This window comes from Myotis nattereri, assembly GCF_964212035.1.
Source record: "Myotis nattereri genome assembly, chromosome: 6".
Classification (NCBI taxonomy): domain Eukaryota; kingdom Metazoa; phylum Chordata; class Mammalia; order Chiroptera; family Vespertilionidae; genus Myotis; species Myotis nattereri.
Window position 1 is genome coordinate 43,724,212 of NC_138081.1, and position 18,457 is coordinate 43,742,668.

Consider the following 18,457-nt stretch of genomic DNA (forward strand, 5'->3'; position numbering starts at 1 on the left):
AGATTTGGAATGCACATTGAATGAAACTTCTGTTGAATTCACGCACATTTCCTATTTGCTTATAATTCAAGTACCAGAAAATACCTTCAAACTGTTTTATTTGTTTAGGGAAGTTAAAATGTTTAGGGAAAGAGGAAAATGCATAGTTTTCAAACAAATCACCTAATTTTCCATAGCTTCCTTCTCACAGTTATTAGGGTTTATCATCATGGCTACATGTGTAAAATCCAGCCCGAAGCTTACAGCTATTGGCGTTTCTATTTTCACCCTGACAGCGACAGCTGCGTTTGTAAGTGGTCTCAACACAGACCGTGCTGCACATGCCACAGTATTTGCATGGACACATTTGGATAGCACTGCTTTAAATCAGACAGCAATGCAACGCAATGAGTCAGCGCGTGGGCTCTGGAGCCAGACTGATGTGGAATCTCAGTCCTGTCACTTTCTAGTTGAGTAGCTATAGAAATGTCCGTAATCTCTCTGTGCCTCTGTTTCTTATCTGAAAAATGGGGATAACTAATTGTAAGAATGTCATAGAACTGTTTTGAGGATTTAAAGTATGTAAATTAGAACACAGCCTGGTATATACCATAAAAATGCATTAGCTTTGGGAGTGAGTGAAAAGGTGAAGGGATTGGAAAGTACAGGTTAGTAGTTACAAAACAGTCATGGGGATGTAAAGTACAGGATGGGAAATATCTCTATATAAAAGCCTAAGCGACCAAATGACCGAACGACCTAACAACCAGTCGCTATGATGTGCACTGACTACCAGGGGGCAGACGCTCAATGCAGGAGCTGCCACCTGGTGGTCAGTGTGCTCCCAGGGCCAACCTCCCATTGCCCCTCCTCCCGGCTGACCAGCCCCAATGACCCCCATAGGGGCGGCTGGCCAACCTTCCATGGCCCCTCTCCCTGCTGGCCAACCTTCCATGGCCCCGATCGGCCCCAATCACCGGCCAGGCAGAGGGACCCCACCTGTGCACGAATTTGTGCACTAGGCCTCTAGTAGTCAATAATATTGTAATAACTAAATATGGTGTCAGGCAAGTACTGGAAATATGAGGCATGAAACACTTTGTAAAGCATACAACTATCTAACAACTATGCTGTGTACATGAAACTAATATAAAATAATTTTGAATGTAAACTGTAATTTTAAAAACCTAAAAAAATGTATCAACTGTTATGATAGTTGTTATTATTAATATTGATGGAACACAACTGGTGATTTTTATATATCATAAACACAATAAGAAGTAATTATGATTTCTTATTTTTATTTATTTAGTTTAAAATATATTTTATTAATTTTTCACAGAGAGGAAGGGAAAGGGATAGAGAGACAGACACATCGATGAGAGAGAAACATCGATCAGCTGCCTCCTGCACACTCCCCACTGGGGATGTGCCTGCAAACAAGGTACATGCCCTTGGCCGGAATCGAACCTGGGACCTTTCAGTCTGCAGGCCAACGCTCTATCCACTGAGCCAAACCGGTTAGGGCATGATTCCTTATTTTTAAATATTTGCTCTCTCTGGATGGCAACAGTAAAAATCATTCTTTAATTTCTGAAGATTCAAATCCATGATAAGATCTGAATGCATATCAAGTATTCGTTCTTAAATTTAAACAGATATGTCTACATGTCAAGAAAACAAACAATGCATTAAAATTGAGTCAGCTTCTGATAATTTCTAAGTTGGAAAAGATATGCCTTTTAATACCCGATATTTATGAGTCCCCAGTCATGTGTAAAAAGTATACTTAAAAGCAAATTCTTTTGCATTTCATAACATTTAGAAGAACATCATAGAGTGTACTTACACAAACCTAGATGGTGGAGCCTAAGTAGGTTATATGGTATAGCCTATTTCTTTTAGGTTACAAGTTTGTACTGCATGTTACTGTACAAAACAACGGGGGCTTAAATCAAGCACAACGGAAAATGATGCAATTCAGAGACTCAGTAAGCACGAGGTGTCTGAGGCTACTGCTGGTGTAACACAGCATCCTGTTTTACAGAAAACTCTTTAATAAGTAGAAAGAGTACACTCTAAAAAACAAAGTATAGTATAATAACTACATAAACCAGTAATAGCTGTTGATTATCAAGTATTATGTACTGTACATAATTGTACGTGCCACACTTTTACACGGCTGGCAGTGCATAAATAAATGAGCAGGGAGCATATATAGTGTGGAGACGCTGGAAAAAGGGATGGTTCAAATCCCAGGCAAGATGGAGAGGGATGGCATGAGATTTCCTCATGCTACTCAGAACTGCACAATATTTAAAATTTATGAGTTGTTTATGTCTACCAAAAAAGTTTCCATTTAATATTTTTGGACTTTATTTGGAAAATTGTGCTTCTCTAGTTCACATTAGATAAGGGGCAGATATAATAGTCCTCCCCTAATCTGCAAAATGAAACTGCAGATAAGGGGGGGCTGCTATATAAAGGATTCGTGGAGAGGAGGAGGGTGACAAGAAGCAGGCAAAGTGCAAGAGCCAGATCAGAAGGGATTTATAAGTAGAAGGTGAAAACAGTTAATAAAGGGGGAAAGGTAAGCTCTTGAAGACTTACTGTTAGGATACAAAAGAAACTAGAAATTACTGAAAGGTTCTTTATGGTGATAAAGATATAAAGGGGTAAAGTCTAGGGAAGTTGGGTTATGGTTATGGAAATGGAGTCAAGAGTGTTGATCAAAGACATAACAGAGGAACTGTCTACATGGACTTAGTAATGAAACTGTTCTTTTTTTAAAATACATTTTATTATTTTTTTACAGAGAGGAAGGGAGAGGGATAGAGAGCTAGAAACACCGATGAGAGAAAAACATCGATTAGCTGCCTCCTGCACTCCCCCCACTGGGGATGTGCCCACAACCAAGGTACATGCCCTTGACTGGAATCGAACCTGGGACTCTTCAGTCCACAGGCCGACGCTCTATCCACTGAGCCAAACCGGTCAGGGCATGAATCTGTTCTTTAGATAAATGCATCGGGGAATCATAGCAGATAAGAAGAAAAAATTATTTCAATTTCTGCTTTGGGATATAATCAGATGGTACTGTTTAAAGATAATTTTTAAAGAAAGAGAGATAGTGAAGAAGTGAACTAGTTGATAGTTGATTTGCATATTTGGCTTATATAAGCCCAAGTCTCCTTTTTAATCTTGCAAATTAATTCAATAGTTTTTAGTATCCTCATATCATCTTTTATTGAGGAAATAATTCTTGTCACGGACTTGATTTGAAGCTGACTTACAACGAATATGCAGCATAGGAAATGTAATACAAGGCAAATAAAAAGTTTTTGTAAGAATTTTTTCTTTTGAATTAGTCACCTTTAACTCCTGATGAAAAAAACTTTGGGCAAAACAAGGAAAAACTAAGTAATTTAAAATGTTGAATGAGAAATATATTCCTCTGGGTCAAGTATAATTATATGATGTGATGATCAAACATTTTCAACTGACTCATAATGATCCCAACTATAAATGAATCACTGAATTTTTTGATACAGCTCATCCCTGAATGTTTAAACAAAATACAGATTCTTTAGTACTTTAATAGAACCCTAAAGTTAGAACACTTTAGAAAATGCTTAATTCTAATAAATACTTCCACTTAAGGCAGAAACCTGTATGTTTATGTTTATATTTATATTACATTATATATTTATATTGTATAATGTATATATTATGTTTATATTAAGTGTATCTGCCCACGTACTTAAAGTGACAGAGAGGTCACAAATAATATTTACAACAAAAACAACCAAAAATAACAACTACTGAGTAATTTTTATTGAAAAGCATTGTAGTAAATACTTCTACACGTATATACATATATATATTAATCCTCACCTGAGAATATATTTGTATTGATTTTAGAGAGACAAGAAGGGGGAGAGAGAGAAAGAGAAAAACAGAAATCTGTTGCCTCTCCTTGACCAGGGATTGAACCCAAAACCTAGGTATGTGCCCCGACTGGGAATCAAACCCACAGTCTTTTGGTGTATGGGACAATGCTCTAACCAACTGAGCCACCTGGCCAGGGCATGAATACTTTTATGTACATTATTTTATTTCTGAACAATTCCAACTATTAAGTGTTCTCTCTAACATCAATGCAAATTTGCCAACCTATAAATTTTTATTAAATTACTGGCCCTCATCATCCTCCCTTGGGAAAAAAATTGTACTTACTATTTGTATTACTTAACAAAAGTAATTTTGCTTCTTAATGTTTCATCTCAATCATCACAACAACCCTATGAAGTAGGTGCTGTTATTATTTTTCACTTTTTTTCTGGAGAGGTAAGCAGCTTTCCCAAGGTTGCAAATGTAGTAGTTGATGGAGCCAAAGGTTGACTTCAAAGCCCCGGTTTTGCTTATCACATGTCCCTGAGACAGGGGCCTTGTACACTGACGAAATCATGGTTCTGAACTTCCCAAACTGAGGGTCAGGTCCCAAACCATGGTGAAGTCCATGAAGTAAGAAACGTCATTCTATAAGGCCTCGGTAGAAATGGACTACAAACCTATTCAGGCAACACCACTCTAATATGTGCTCAGTAAGACAGCCTTTTCTCCATTATAATGTTTACATACCCAAATCTAACCATATTGGTTAAGAATAATAACAATTGCTTATTTTGTTATTCATATATGTGGCAGTCTTCGCCACCTATACTGTAGAATGTGGTTTTATTTTGACTGAAGATGTAAAAAAAAAAAAAAAAAATTGGGTCACCATCTGTGGATGCCACAACAAAGTCTTAAGAATTAATCACTACATGATGGTTAAATCAAAAGCATTACATGCTGTGTCAGTTTTGGCTTGTTTTATAATTTGTGAAATAAAAATAACAGTCAAATGATGGAAAACTAAGCTAGACAGAATGTGATCATCTTGGCAATATGATGATTATTTTGTTCTTATGTCTTGATTGTGGCAAATTTTATATAAATTTTGTTATAGTTTTAAATAATGGGACTTTGAAATCTATCAGCTCAGAAAATATTTACTGCCAACCTGCATTAAATGTAGTTAGATTACTTAATGTAACATACTGACTTCAGAACCTCTTAGCCCTCAAGGGATAATCTGTTTGTTGTTAAACTTGGGAAAATCAGGTATTCACCCTCACCACATCCCTATTTTCCTACTTTCTACATGAAAATGATGGTATTAACTCAGCAGATGTAGGACATATTTAAACTTTAATTTTCTAGTATGGTGAAAGATTGTTGCCAATCCACTCACATTCTCTTGTGTGGCCTCCATTAGAATAGCTCAGTCCAGTTTAACAAATATATATTGCATATCTAAGTATTTTGGCCAGGAATTGACATAGAAACTTGTTTATAAAATGAACAAGCTAGATTCCTGTCCTTGAGGAAATACATATTCTATTATCAGAGACACACAGTAAGCAAAACATGTAATAAATGAATCAATTATATAAAATTATAAAATAAGAAAAGTACAGCAAAGACAAGAGTATCAGGAGAGCCAGGCATGGGGAGGAGAAGGGGCAGATTTCAGTATTATATGGAGAATCTGGATACTAGTAAGCCTCAGAAGAAGGTGCGATTTCAGCAAGTACTGACAACAATTAGGGTATTTACCAAGTAGATTTCTTGGGGTAGAATATTTCAGACAGGGGAGAGCGAGGGCAAATACTCTGAGATGGAAACATGCTTTAAGAGTTCATTGACAGCAAAGTGTGGCTGCAGCGAGTGCATCAGAGGTCGTGAGTGGCCATTATAAGGACTACCACCATTACTATCTGAAAGGTAGTGATCATCAACAATAAGGACAGGTCAAGATATGATATTAATTGCAAATTAATATCTCACATTTCCTAGAGAATGTCTTTATAAGGGATTGCTGAATTGAAAAAAGTCCCCTTAAATTTCTGAACTTACCCTCAACCAACTTTCTAATATCTTTTTCTTAATTATTCTTTTACTTTCATCTTTAATCTCCAATGATAAAATAATATATATCTCATTCAAATATTGTTATACTATTTCCCCATCAAATCAGCCACACTGATAGTCTTTATTTTTTTTATTTTTTTAAAAATTAAATTTATTAATTTATTTATCTTTATTGTTGAGACTATTACAGATGTCTTCCCCCTTTTATTTTATTTTTTCAATCTTTAATTTCTTTATTGATTAAGGTATCACATATGTGAACTCATTCCCCCCATAAGCTATCCCCACTCATGCCCTCGATAGTCTTTAAAAATAAGAATTAAACTACTTTCATATGTGCATACCTTTTTCATCTTTGTTTATAAATTCACATAAATTAAGGAGGGCAAGAAAAATAATTTGAACAAAGGACTTTATTTTGACCGACAAGACATTGCTACTGGTGTTTTTTGCTTTTGTCTTTAGATTAATTTCCGGATATAATGCAATAAATTTATATTGCATTTCCCTTTTTATTATTACTAATGAGCAGATATATTCATTCTTATTTTCTAACTTATTTTATATGGTACATATAGATGGAAAACAATAAGAAACAAGTTTTTAAGGAAAAGAAATAAAAATAAATAAAATCATACTCTTGGTTCTCAAAAAAACAAAAAAAAGAAAGAAAGAAAGTCAAGAGAATAGGCAAAGAACACACACATACAAGAAGCATGGTATATAGGTCACTGTCAAAGGTAACTATTATCTTTAATAAATATAATTTAGCTTTAAAACTCATAAAATGTTAAGGAATTCCTCTTATCTCATTGTTTGCTGATTCAAAAAGAAAATGATAGGTAATAATGGTTGCAAAAGTAATTTTTTTTAGAAGGAATTCTTTTTTTAAATGTATTTCTTTTTTTTAATATATATTTTATTGACTTTTTACAGAGAGGAAGGGAGCGAGATAGAGAGTTAGAAACATCGATGAGAGAGAAACATCGATCAGCTGTCTCCTGCACACTCCCTACTGGGGATGTACCTGCAACCAAGGTACATGCCCTTGACTGGAATCGAACCTGGGACCCTTGAGTCCGCAGACCAACGCTCTAGCCACTGAGCCAAACTGATTAGGGCGCAATAGTAATTTACTAAAATACTTTTCTTCTTTAGAGAAAAGATCAATTCTAACACATCAATGTATATATTTAAAACTCAAATATTTAGTTTACTACAAGCAGAGCCACTTTATTTGGAAACTTGTGTGCTTCTCTAGTTTTCATTAGAGAACCACCTTTGCTTCAGATGTATGGCACTGTGGTTTCATTGAGGTTGCATTCAATGTTTAAGTAATGTTTTCAACGTAGTTACTTTATACCCACTATGTGCTACAGTACAATGTATGATAGATAAAAAGTAATCTCTTGTAATAAAGTTATTTTGCTGAAACAATTTACATTCTAGTAAGAAAAATGACACGGAATAATACATTTCAATAACACTCATACAAAAAGAATAAAACCAGTGTAAAAAATTTACAAGCACGTTAAAGGAATTTTGGATTAATGCAATCAGAATTAATGAATATAATAAGATAAGATTAGGAAAGAAAAGCAACTAAAAGAAAAGAATTGTAAACCATGTTCACTTATACCAGGGTTGGGGAACCTTCCTTCTGCTAAGGGCCATTTGGATATTTATAACATTATTCACAGGCCATACAAAATTATCAACTTAAAACTTAGCCTGCTATATTTGGTCAAGCACTTAACTAACTCACTCTTAATGCCTTGGCAGGGCAGACCAAATGATTTCTCAGGCCTTAAATGGCCCGTAGGTCAGACGTTCCCCACCCCTGATTTGCACAAATAGACAATAAAAACAAATACATAGAGAATTTCTCCTTTTATATAGTCTCATGGTATTCTCTATATAATTTCTTGATTAATGTGGCTACCTGAAAAGTTAAAATTTCAATAGCTTACATAGGTTTTAGGGTAAGATATTTAAAATTAAATAGGAAAAACTACTAACATTTAACTGTATTAAGCAATCTTGAACTAAAACTGTGGAATTTCTCAACTACTTCTATGAATAAGTACAGTTTAATTAAGTTAATAAGTAATAACAATAAATCAGGCATGGGTTTTGAAAAAGATTGCCAACTATACTCTGCATTAAAATCTTGGGTAATGAAAGATTCCATTTATTCGAAATATTGTGCAAGCTGGTGGAAGTACTTTTTGCTATTGGATTCAACTTCTTAAAATTAAACCTTATAATAAAAAGAAACCAGAAGGATGTCTCCATTTAGATTTGATTCTAGTGATGAGTTTATTTCCATGAGAAACCAAGGCAACATACGTGTATTTAAATAGTACATGGTTTATGTGGCTATACAGTAACAAATGGGATGACTGTTAGTGAGACAAAATTCTCCTAGAATATATTACTAACTTATGGCAGAAGTTTCTTCTTTGAAAGAAAAAATCTGGAAAATTTTACAGTAGCACTAGGCCAGTGATGGCGAACCTATGACACGCGTGTCAGAGGTGACACGCGAACTCATTTTTTTGGTTGATTTTACTTTGTTAAATGGCATTTAAATATATAAAATAAATATTAAAAATATAAGTCTTTGTTTTACTATGGTTGCAAATATCAAAAAATTTCTCTATGTGACACGGCACCAGAGTTAAGTTAGGGTTTTTCAAAATGCTGACACGCTGAGCTCAAAAGGTTCGCCATTACTGCACTAGGCCCACAGTTAAATACTACCTAGACTAGGTAAAATAAAGCACTGCACTTTAATTGAATACCTTCTTTTTAATCAGAGATTCACAGATTGTGATTGGATATCCTGGTCCTTGCTCCATTATGGACACTGTGCATTGCGCTAACTCACACTTCTTCCTCTGCTTTTCCCACCACAAATGGGTCAGATTCATCCAAAAAGATAATCAAAGATCACATTTATTAGCAGCCAGAACTATAGTACAGACTGCCAATAATCATAAGAGAAAAGTTTCTTTAGAAATAGCAACAAAGACAACCTTTTAGGGGATAAACACATGAAGATATCACTTGGCCACTAACTGCTATGAGTATATATGCACATATATTTTATTCAAATTGCTTCTAATTATTGGACATATAGCACAAAACTTGGATATTTTTATACTTCATTATGTTAAGTTACCTTTAAATTTTTCAAATTCAACTCAAATATAGGTAAAATAAATACTATACATACTTGGAAGAAACTGCCACCATGAATTCATCCAAAAAAGCATCATATTCAGGACCTCTCACTCTTCTCTGCCGGAGTCCAATGTACAGCGGATCTTTAAGTAACTCCTATTGTAAAAAAGTTACCAGAGATATAAAAATAACTAAAGGAAAGTCCTATACTTGTTTTAAGCCTGTTTCCTTACTTATATAATAAGAATAGAAATGGAAATAAAGTATTGTAAAACTGATTAAGAAGCAACCTACAGAGTCAATATTTAGTGTTAAATAGACTATATCTATAGTATTTATATGCCAAATAAGAAAAATAATTACTAAACATTATAAAACATTGTGCCTTATTCTGGGGGGAATAAATGGAATGAAAATTTCTCAGTGGTGCTAACTAGAAAAGCTCAGTTCAGATTTTACAGGCAGAGTTTTATAATATAGAAAAATATGAGTTCTGAGTATTAAATGAGCTTAGAAAAAGGGAAGTTAACAATTCCTTTCCTTTTTCTTTGTTTCTGAAAGCAAAATATTTATCAAACATTTTGATTATACCTTTAATATTATAGTTGACTAATATTAAAAATAATCTTTTAGCCGTGACTAAAGTTTTTCTTAAACTTTACACAGTTTTTAAAAAATATTTTTATTGATTTTAGAGAGAAAGGGAGAGGGATAGAGAGATAGAAACATCAATGATGAGAATCATTGATCGTCTGCCTCCTGCACGCCCCCTTCTGGGGATTGAGCCCACAACCCAGGCATGTGCGCTTGGCCTGAATCGAACCTGTGACCCTTCGGTCCACAGGCCAATGCTCTATCCATTGAGCCAAACCGGCTAGGGCTACACAGTGTTTTTTAAAAAAAGAAAAACACAAAAAGAAACTGATGTGAGCCAACATTACTCTGTTCACGTCTTAGTGTATGTAATATTTTTGTTTTTATTAAATCAGTTTTTAATTAAGGTATAATTTACATATGGTAATATCCATTCACAACAAGTTCCCAATAAAATAGGAACAGTAAGAAACTTCCTAAACCTAATAAAAGTCATCTATAAAAAAACCCAAGTTAACAACATATTTAACAGAAAAAGATTTAGTGCTATTTCCCTAAAATTGGAAACTAGCCCTAGCTGTTTGGTTCAGTGGACAGAGCATTGGCCTGTGGACTGAAAGGTTCTGGTCAAAGGCACATGCCTGGGTTGCAGGCTCAATCCCCAGTAGGGGGCATGCAGGAGGCAGCTGATCAATGATTCTCATCACTGATGTTTCTATGTCTCTCTCCCTCTCCCTTCCCCTCTGAAATCAATAAAAATATATTTAAAAATAAATAAATAAAATTGGAAACTAGACAAAGATATTTACTCTCACCACTTCTATTCAACACTATAATATACTGAAAATCCTAGCCATTACAATAAGGCAAGCAAAAGAAAACAAACAAACAGGAATACAGATTGGAAAGGAAGAAGTAAATTGTTTTTATTTGTATACACATGATCATGTACATGGAAAATACTAAGGAATCTACAAAAAAAAATATCCACTAGAAAAATTATGTGAATCTAAAATGATCACAGAATATAACATTAATATACACAAATCAAATCAAATTTGTCTCTATACACTACCAATGAACAACTGAAAGTGAAATAAAATACACAACTCATTTATAATAGAATTCCAAAGCATGAAATCCAAAGAAACATATTTAACAAAACATGTGTAAGCCCTGTAAACTGGCTTCATAGATGTAAGATAAAGTTAATACAGGATGAGCTAAAGAAGAAAATGTTCAGTTTGTGAGCAAAATTAAAGAAAACACAGAGGATACAAGACTAAGACTTGCTTGTAAAAGATTTCAAAAGTGAAATAAGGCTGGTAGTCAAAGATCAACTGAAATGTGTGGTTGTAACAACTTTAAAAAATATATATCTAAATGAGTTAAACTGGAGTCCAATAAACCATCTTGTCTTGATAAAAGGAACTAGTCCCAGAGCTCTCTGATACGCTGCCACTGAAGGGGGAAGGTCTGTTTTGAAAAGACTTGTGAGTGGGGCCTTTATGTAATAGAGTAGACTATAATCTGATACATAGAAAAATTTTTAAAAATTCTAAGGGTGCTAGATTAATTGGAACACTTCCAAATGAAACTTTGCTTGGTCCCTAACTTTCCACAAGAAGAAACTAGGCTGAGAAAGCTATTTAACTGTGATACTGTGGACAGAGCAAGAGTCCAGAGAGCAGAGCCAGAAGCATAAGAGAACTAGGCCCTTTTCAAAAACATTGCCCCTCCTCACACACACCCCGCCCCCGCCGTAGGTGGCCTGACAACATATGTCCAATGGGAATTCAAAATTTCTATGAACCATTTAGAGCCATATAATTCCTATTCCTCCCATTCTGAATGGGAATGTTGATGGTGATTATTCTGACCCTGCTCCACCATACTTAGTTTAATATGTGGGAACAGATAAGAGGACCCACAAAAAGGACCCAAACACAAGAAGCTTCATTTGTACCAAGACCTGATTTAGATCAGAGGACAGGATCCTGAAGTCTGGGCCTACTGCTGTTATTGGGATGAAACTTTTGGAAACCTAAGATGAAGATGAGCATATTTTTACATGTGGAATATGAACAATTTGTGAAGGAGAATCTACATGGTGAAGGGCAAACTGTCCCACGCCTTTTAGCCTTCCTGCCCATCCCAGCAAATCATAAACATTAATAAAATTGTAATTGTTTTAAGTCACTAAGTTTAGAGGTAGTCTGTTATAGATAAATGATGTTTTAGTAGGTGTGGTGATGTTGTTCTGTAGGTTGAGCCATTTAAATAATCTGAATAGCGATTTGCTTCAAGCCAACAGAAACGACAGTCTGGTTCACACCTGCCGTCCTAGTGAAATTATTAATAGTGTCCTCTTTCATTGTGAAAGTGTCTTGGTTTGGCTAATACAGTATGTGGTCATCCTACATATAACGTACTGCACAACAACGAGTTAAGGCTTTCTGGCTAGCTGGAAGTTAACATACTTAATCCTATAAATGTATTTCAGATGAAACGTAAAATCTGAAACTGAGTGCTGTTGTACAACCCAGCTGCTCCTTGAGGCCTACAAACTTTAAACAATCTACTGGCAGGCTTCTGAACAGCTGGGGCTGGCTTGCCAGTGAGCCTGCCAGAAGTGAAACCCCTTCTCCATGTCTGGGATGTATTTGGACTTCTAAAATGTGAATTAGAAGACACAATTGAGAAAAGATGTCACATGTTTCCTTGCTCTTTTTGCCCATTCTTTCCATTGCTAATAATTAAAGTATATATAACTACAATGGAGAGTCAAATTGAAGACTTATGAACAAGAAAAAGCTTTTACATTAAATCAGGAAGTTATAAAATTCTCCCAAATATAATGTTTCTGTCAATATTTACTGTTTTTAATTTTTCATGATAATTAAGGCTTGAATAACCAGTGCACTCTTGGAGATCTGACTGAAAAAAAAATCTACAGCAAGCAAAATTACCTAATTTTGATAATGGCTTCATAGACTAAGTTGCCTGGCACAGAAGTGATATTAGCTTATCACATTAACAGCTTCTTGTGGCCACGATTAAACATGCACTAGAACCATTTTTGGAGAATAAATGAAAGACTGGGTATGAAGCAAGCACTTAAAAAGGTTAGCCACTCTTTAGCAAGAGATGTCACATGTAATGCAGGTAATGTCACTAAAAACTTATGAAGACTTATAGCATGAGAGAAAGAAAAAGATTATAAGAAAACAGTAAAAGACAAAGCATACGGAAATCAGGAGGGTATATACTGGTCAAGTTAATTATCTTCCTTGTTAGCACTATCTCAATTGTGGAATCTTGAGAAATTTTATTTGAAGCATTCATTTATTTGAAGTTAATAGTAATTATCATCAATTCACGCCCTGTTCTTGTCTCTGACATTTATACCTTTCAAATCTGAAGTTTTTGAAAATTAAAAACTATTTTCTTAATATTTTAAGTTTTTTATCATTAGTAAAACAACATTTCCTATCAGAAAATTTGAGAGCACTGAATAAACTCTACCCATTCAGAACTACCCTCTACTTTCACCTTGATGAATAGTCTTCCAGGCCATTTTCTTTATATCCGCGCATGTAAAATATTATCTGTTCAAATTTTGGACAATATTATAACCTCTTTTCACATAGGAATATATTGTGAAAAATTTTCATGTCAATAGAGGAGCAGTCTTAAAATTTGTGATCTATATTAGAACTCTGGCGTCAAAGAGGATGAACAAATTAATGGTCCTCCCAATGACATGTAATAACTACACCTATTTTGTTGCAGCCTCAAGTAAAAGTATTATCTTTCCACATATATATATGTGTGTATATGTATATACATATAAAATATATATAATACATATAATGTATAACAAAATAAATATATATAAACATATTATTTATCTGTAATGTTAATGAGCAACATTCATTTGTATTTTTCTAATATTAAACATGTTTTCATAAATTTATCGAGCATTTTTACTTCTTCATTTGTAAATTGTATGTGTCCATATGTCATTTAGCAATTTGCATATTTCAAATTTGACATTTTCTTATTGACTTTAAAATATTCTCTGTGATACTGAGAACATATAAACTTTTATCTGCCATGTTATAACTATTCCCCACTTTAGCATTTATTTTTAAATTTTATTTATAATATATAGATGATCATTTTTTTGGTGCTATGACCTCATTATTTTCAAATGAAAAAACAAGATTCTGTAAAGAAATAATATGTAATTTTCACTCACATCAGTAACATTAAGCAAACTGCCAACATTCTAAAACAATAATTAAAATGTCAGCATGCACATATGCTGGCACAAAAGTTAAAAAGAGGTAAAAATAAAAATGATTAAGTTTGACTGTGATTCAGTAAGTCTGGAGTGGGGGTCAGGGTTGGGCAATCTTAACACATGCCCTTGGTAATTCTGAAGTGGTTGGTCCATAGAACACATATTGAGGACCACTCATTTCAAACTTATTAAGTTAAAAATAAGATTATTATACCTCCCCAAAGGTTCATTTCCATCTTATGTAATTCCGTTTTCTATTCTAATTTATATAATGGGTATTTCTAAAATCTACCACAAACTTCAAGAAATTTCATAGTTATAATGCGTATAAAATCAAACTGAAGAAAGTCCTCATTCTCTTTCCCAAGGCATTGGTGTAGTGTCTCAGACAATAAAGAAATGATTAATACTCATTCCAATGCAGGATCACTTGTCAGAAGTGGCAAGTAATCCCCATAACATGGAAATACAAAGGCTAGAACTTAAGGCAACCTGAGAGAGAAATGATGACACTCTAATTGGGACCATGTGGTAGGTAGATAATGACCCTCCTTCTCCCCAAACTTGTAAGTATGTTACCTTATTTGGCAGAAGAAACTTTGCAGAGGTGATTAAGGGCGAGTCTTTGAAAGTGAAAGCCTTTCCTGGCCCTGGTCTGAGAAAGAAATGTGACTCGAAAGCAGGTCAGAGAGATACTGCACTGCTGGCTTTGAGCATGGATCAAGGGGAACACGAACAAAGGAATGAGTCTGTAGAAGCTGGAAAAGGCAAGGATAGGGACTGCGGCCCTGCTGGCACCTTTTATGATTTGGCCTTTTGAGACTTGCATATATTTGTGTTGTTTTAAACCACCAAGTTGGTAATAAATTGCTATGTTAGCAATAGAAAACGAATCAATGATTCTCTCTCATCATTGATGTTTCTATCTCTCTCTCCCTCTCCCTTCCTCTCTGAAAATCAATAAAAATATATTAAAAACAAAACAAGTTAAGTCACTTTTTCAAGATCACATTCTAGTGCCAATGCTAGCTTCTGTACAAGGGCTGAAAGATACATGGCAGATACATATGACAGAAAATCTATAAGGTTTTTCTTTAGTTCAGCTTCTGACAGCTGGCTCATGCCACAGATGAAGAGCACTTTCTAGAACACAAGGGGAAACCTTCTAAATGGGAAGAGGCTTCAACCTGAGTTCAAGTTCCAATGACGATTCTAGAGCTAGATACAACGTTCACATGAACTAAAAGTCAGACTAAACATACAACCAGAATCAGAAAAGCTAAGACCTGGAGCAATGGTATCATAAACAGAGTAACTGTGCACCCTGACGGGGTAGCTTTGTTGATTGGAGTGTCATCCCGTACATCAGAAGGTGACAAGTTTGATTCCTGGTCAGGGCACATACCCCAGTTTCAGGTTCAATCTCTGATCAGGGCACATGCGAGAGGCAAAAAACCGACGTTTCTCTCTCACATCTGTTTCTCTCTTTCTCTCTCTCTCTCTCTCTCTCTCTCTCTCTCTCTCTCTCTTTCTCTCCTTCCTCTACCCCCTCCTTCCCTCTCTCTAAAAATCAATAAGAATTATAAATGTATATATTATAAATGTATTTAAATATATTAATAAGAATTATAAATGTATATATTATAAATGTATTTAAATATATTAACAATATTTAATTTAGCAATATTTTGTTTCTGATCTACATTAATGTAAATTAACATTACTAAGTACTTACAAAATGCCAGTCACAATTCTAAAGACTCTTAAGTATATTAAATCATGACAACTCTATAAGATAGGTACTCATTTTGCATGAGGAAACTGAAGCACATAAAAGTTAAGTCATGTCCTAGCTGGTTTGGCTCAGTGGATCGAGCGCCAGCCTGCAGACTGAAGGGTCCTGGGTTCGATTCCCAGTCAGGGCACATGCCCGGGTTGCGGGCTCCATCCCCAGTAGGGGGCATGCAGGAGGCAGCCAATCAATGACTCTCATCATTGATGTTTCTATCTCTCTCTCACTCTCCCTTCCTCTCTGAAAATCAATAAAATAATATTAAAAACAAAAAAAGTTAAGTCACTTTTTCAAGATCATACAATTAGTAAACAATGAAACTGGGAATATGGATAAACATAAGACTAACTGTTATGTACTATTTTTACCAGATTTGGAAATCAAGCTTATAAAGAAATGTGAAGCTATCAATTTTAATATGTTCTGGAACAGTTTCTAGAGCACAGGAACTATGTTTTCTGAAACTTGAATAATCAAACCCATAATCTGATCTGAGTTTGAATTCTACTTGACATTAAAATTTAGACCTATTTTTCTTTTTGTGTTTGCCTCATATTTTTGTCTATTGTTTGCATGGACTCTGGTGACATGATTCACGTGCATTCAACTATTTTGGATAGGGCCTAACCACTTTACCTAGTTGACTAAGGACCATAACTAATAGTCACAGGGTGGGGGCTGGCTATGCCAGAAAATTAGCCATGTGATTTGGGTTGGGGGACCCTGGGTCACTGGTATCAGTCAACTGGAGACAGAGAATACATGGCAATCAATCAATCATGCCTAGGTAATGAAATCCTAGAGCACATATCAGTCCCACACTTGAACACTGGAAGATAATGTGTCTTGACTTCCCAAAGACAGGAAAATAGAAGCTTCACAGTTAGAGCCCTCTAAGACTCTGCCCTGTGTATCATTTCCTTTAGCTTATTTTAATATGTACCTTGTCCCTTTAATACAACTTAACTGTAATTATAAAAACTTTCAGTGAGATCTTTGAGTATAAGCCTTAAAAAACCTGAGAGTGCTTTGGGAAACCCTCCAAACCTTTCAGTTGGTGTCTGAAGTGAGAGCAGTCTTGGAACTATGCCCTCAAATTTTGTAGTTTGGCTAATTTCAGGTATAGCTAAATGATCTAAAGGAACTAATAATTTAGTCTCTCTTTAAGACAAGAACTCTAACTGACATTTGTGATATACATTTTCACTATTAAATTTCTTACATATGATTTTAGAAAAAGATAAGTTATAAACAGATTGCTGAAATATAGTTAGAGATCCAGAGTATATTGGAACTGGCAGAGAAATGGTTTGCTAACAGTCATTAATAGTTTGTCAAATGTCCTATCAAAGCATTCAGTGCATGCTGAATCTAGTTAGGTATGTATCTCCTCTTCTAGATTCAGAGCATCTTGCTGGCAAGATCTTAAGTTGTTTACTATGATGTTATCTAGCCTTCACTTAGGCCCTGACAGATAGTAGGTGCTCAATATTTATCTAACTCAGTTAAATCAACATAATCTGACTCAAACTCTCAAAACTCTGAATAATTTCAGGAAAGTCTCTTAGGTTAAAAAGATATTCTCCAGTGACCTGTCAAAGAGTGAATATTCCACCCCTCACTTAATTTTCCCTCCTAATGTCTCCAACAGCCCACTGGCAGTAAGCAAAAATGTCTAGAAATAACACATAGTACTTTAAAAATAGATTAATTTAACATATCAGATTATTTTCTAATTTAGCAGCTCGAAAACTTTGAAATATGGTACGCACCAGGCATTTTAATGGAAAAATAATTTAGAGAGCTAGATCTACAGCAGGGCAAAGTAAGAAATTTGATGATGGATAGATGGGTTTTGCAGGCTGTGGGAGGCTGAGAGACAGAAATGGAATAACATAAAATCAGTGACTACCAAAATAGGAAAGGAATACTAAATGGACATAATGTGAGAAAATTTCAAGACAATTAGCAAATTTGACAATTTTAAGACACACTTTCAGAAAATTAAATATTTCATATAACTAATACAATCAATAGTCCCAGTGGTTTCAGTAGTGCACAATTTACTCTATGTCCACATCATACAATCTCATTAAAAGGCCCAAGTTTAAAAACGAACTCTTAAATTTTTGCGTGCCTGTTTTATCACTCTTTACTCTTCTTTATTTCTTCCTAGAATTTTTAAGATGTTCTACAGATTTTGTGATTTTTAAACTTTGATTTCAATGTAATTTATCAGAGAAGAATGTTTTAAAATATATGAAAAAAGAGGAAATATTCAATCTACATACTCAGTTTTAGAATAATTGTTATAATAGGTCAGCTTTGATAATTTCTAAGTCATTTCTTTCAGTATTAAAAAAGAAAATGCCAGATAAGCAATTGGTTTTTGTCAAAATGTATCCTTTATAAAGGTTAAATGAGAACTCATGTATACACAGGAAGTTAAACATAAAAACTGTTGCCCTAACCCCGTGGTCGGCAAACTGCGGCTCACGAGCCACATGTGGCTCTTTGGCCCCTTGAGTGTGGCTCTTCCTAAGCCTTAGGAGTACCCTAATTAAGTTAATAACAATGTACCTACCTATATTGTTTAAGTTTAAAAAATTTGGCTCTCAAAAGAA

The 18,457-nt window shown here is 34.6% G+C and overlaps 1 protein-coding gene across 1 annotated transcript in view; it reads right to left on the reverse strand.

The window, feature by feature from the left end:
• ME1 (malic enzyme 1) overlaps nucleotides 1–18,457 on the reverse strand; it is a 156,647-nt gene that overhangs the window by 71,459 nt on the left and 66,731 nt on the right. The window contains exon 6 of the mRNA XM_081094386.1: nucleotides 9,194–9,297. Coding sequence (XP_080950512.1) covers nucleotides 9,194–9,297 — 104 coding nt within the window. The remainder of the gene's footprint in view (nucleotides 1–9,193; nucleotides 9,298–18,457) is intronic.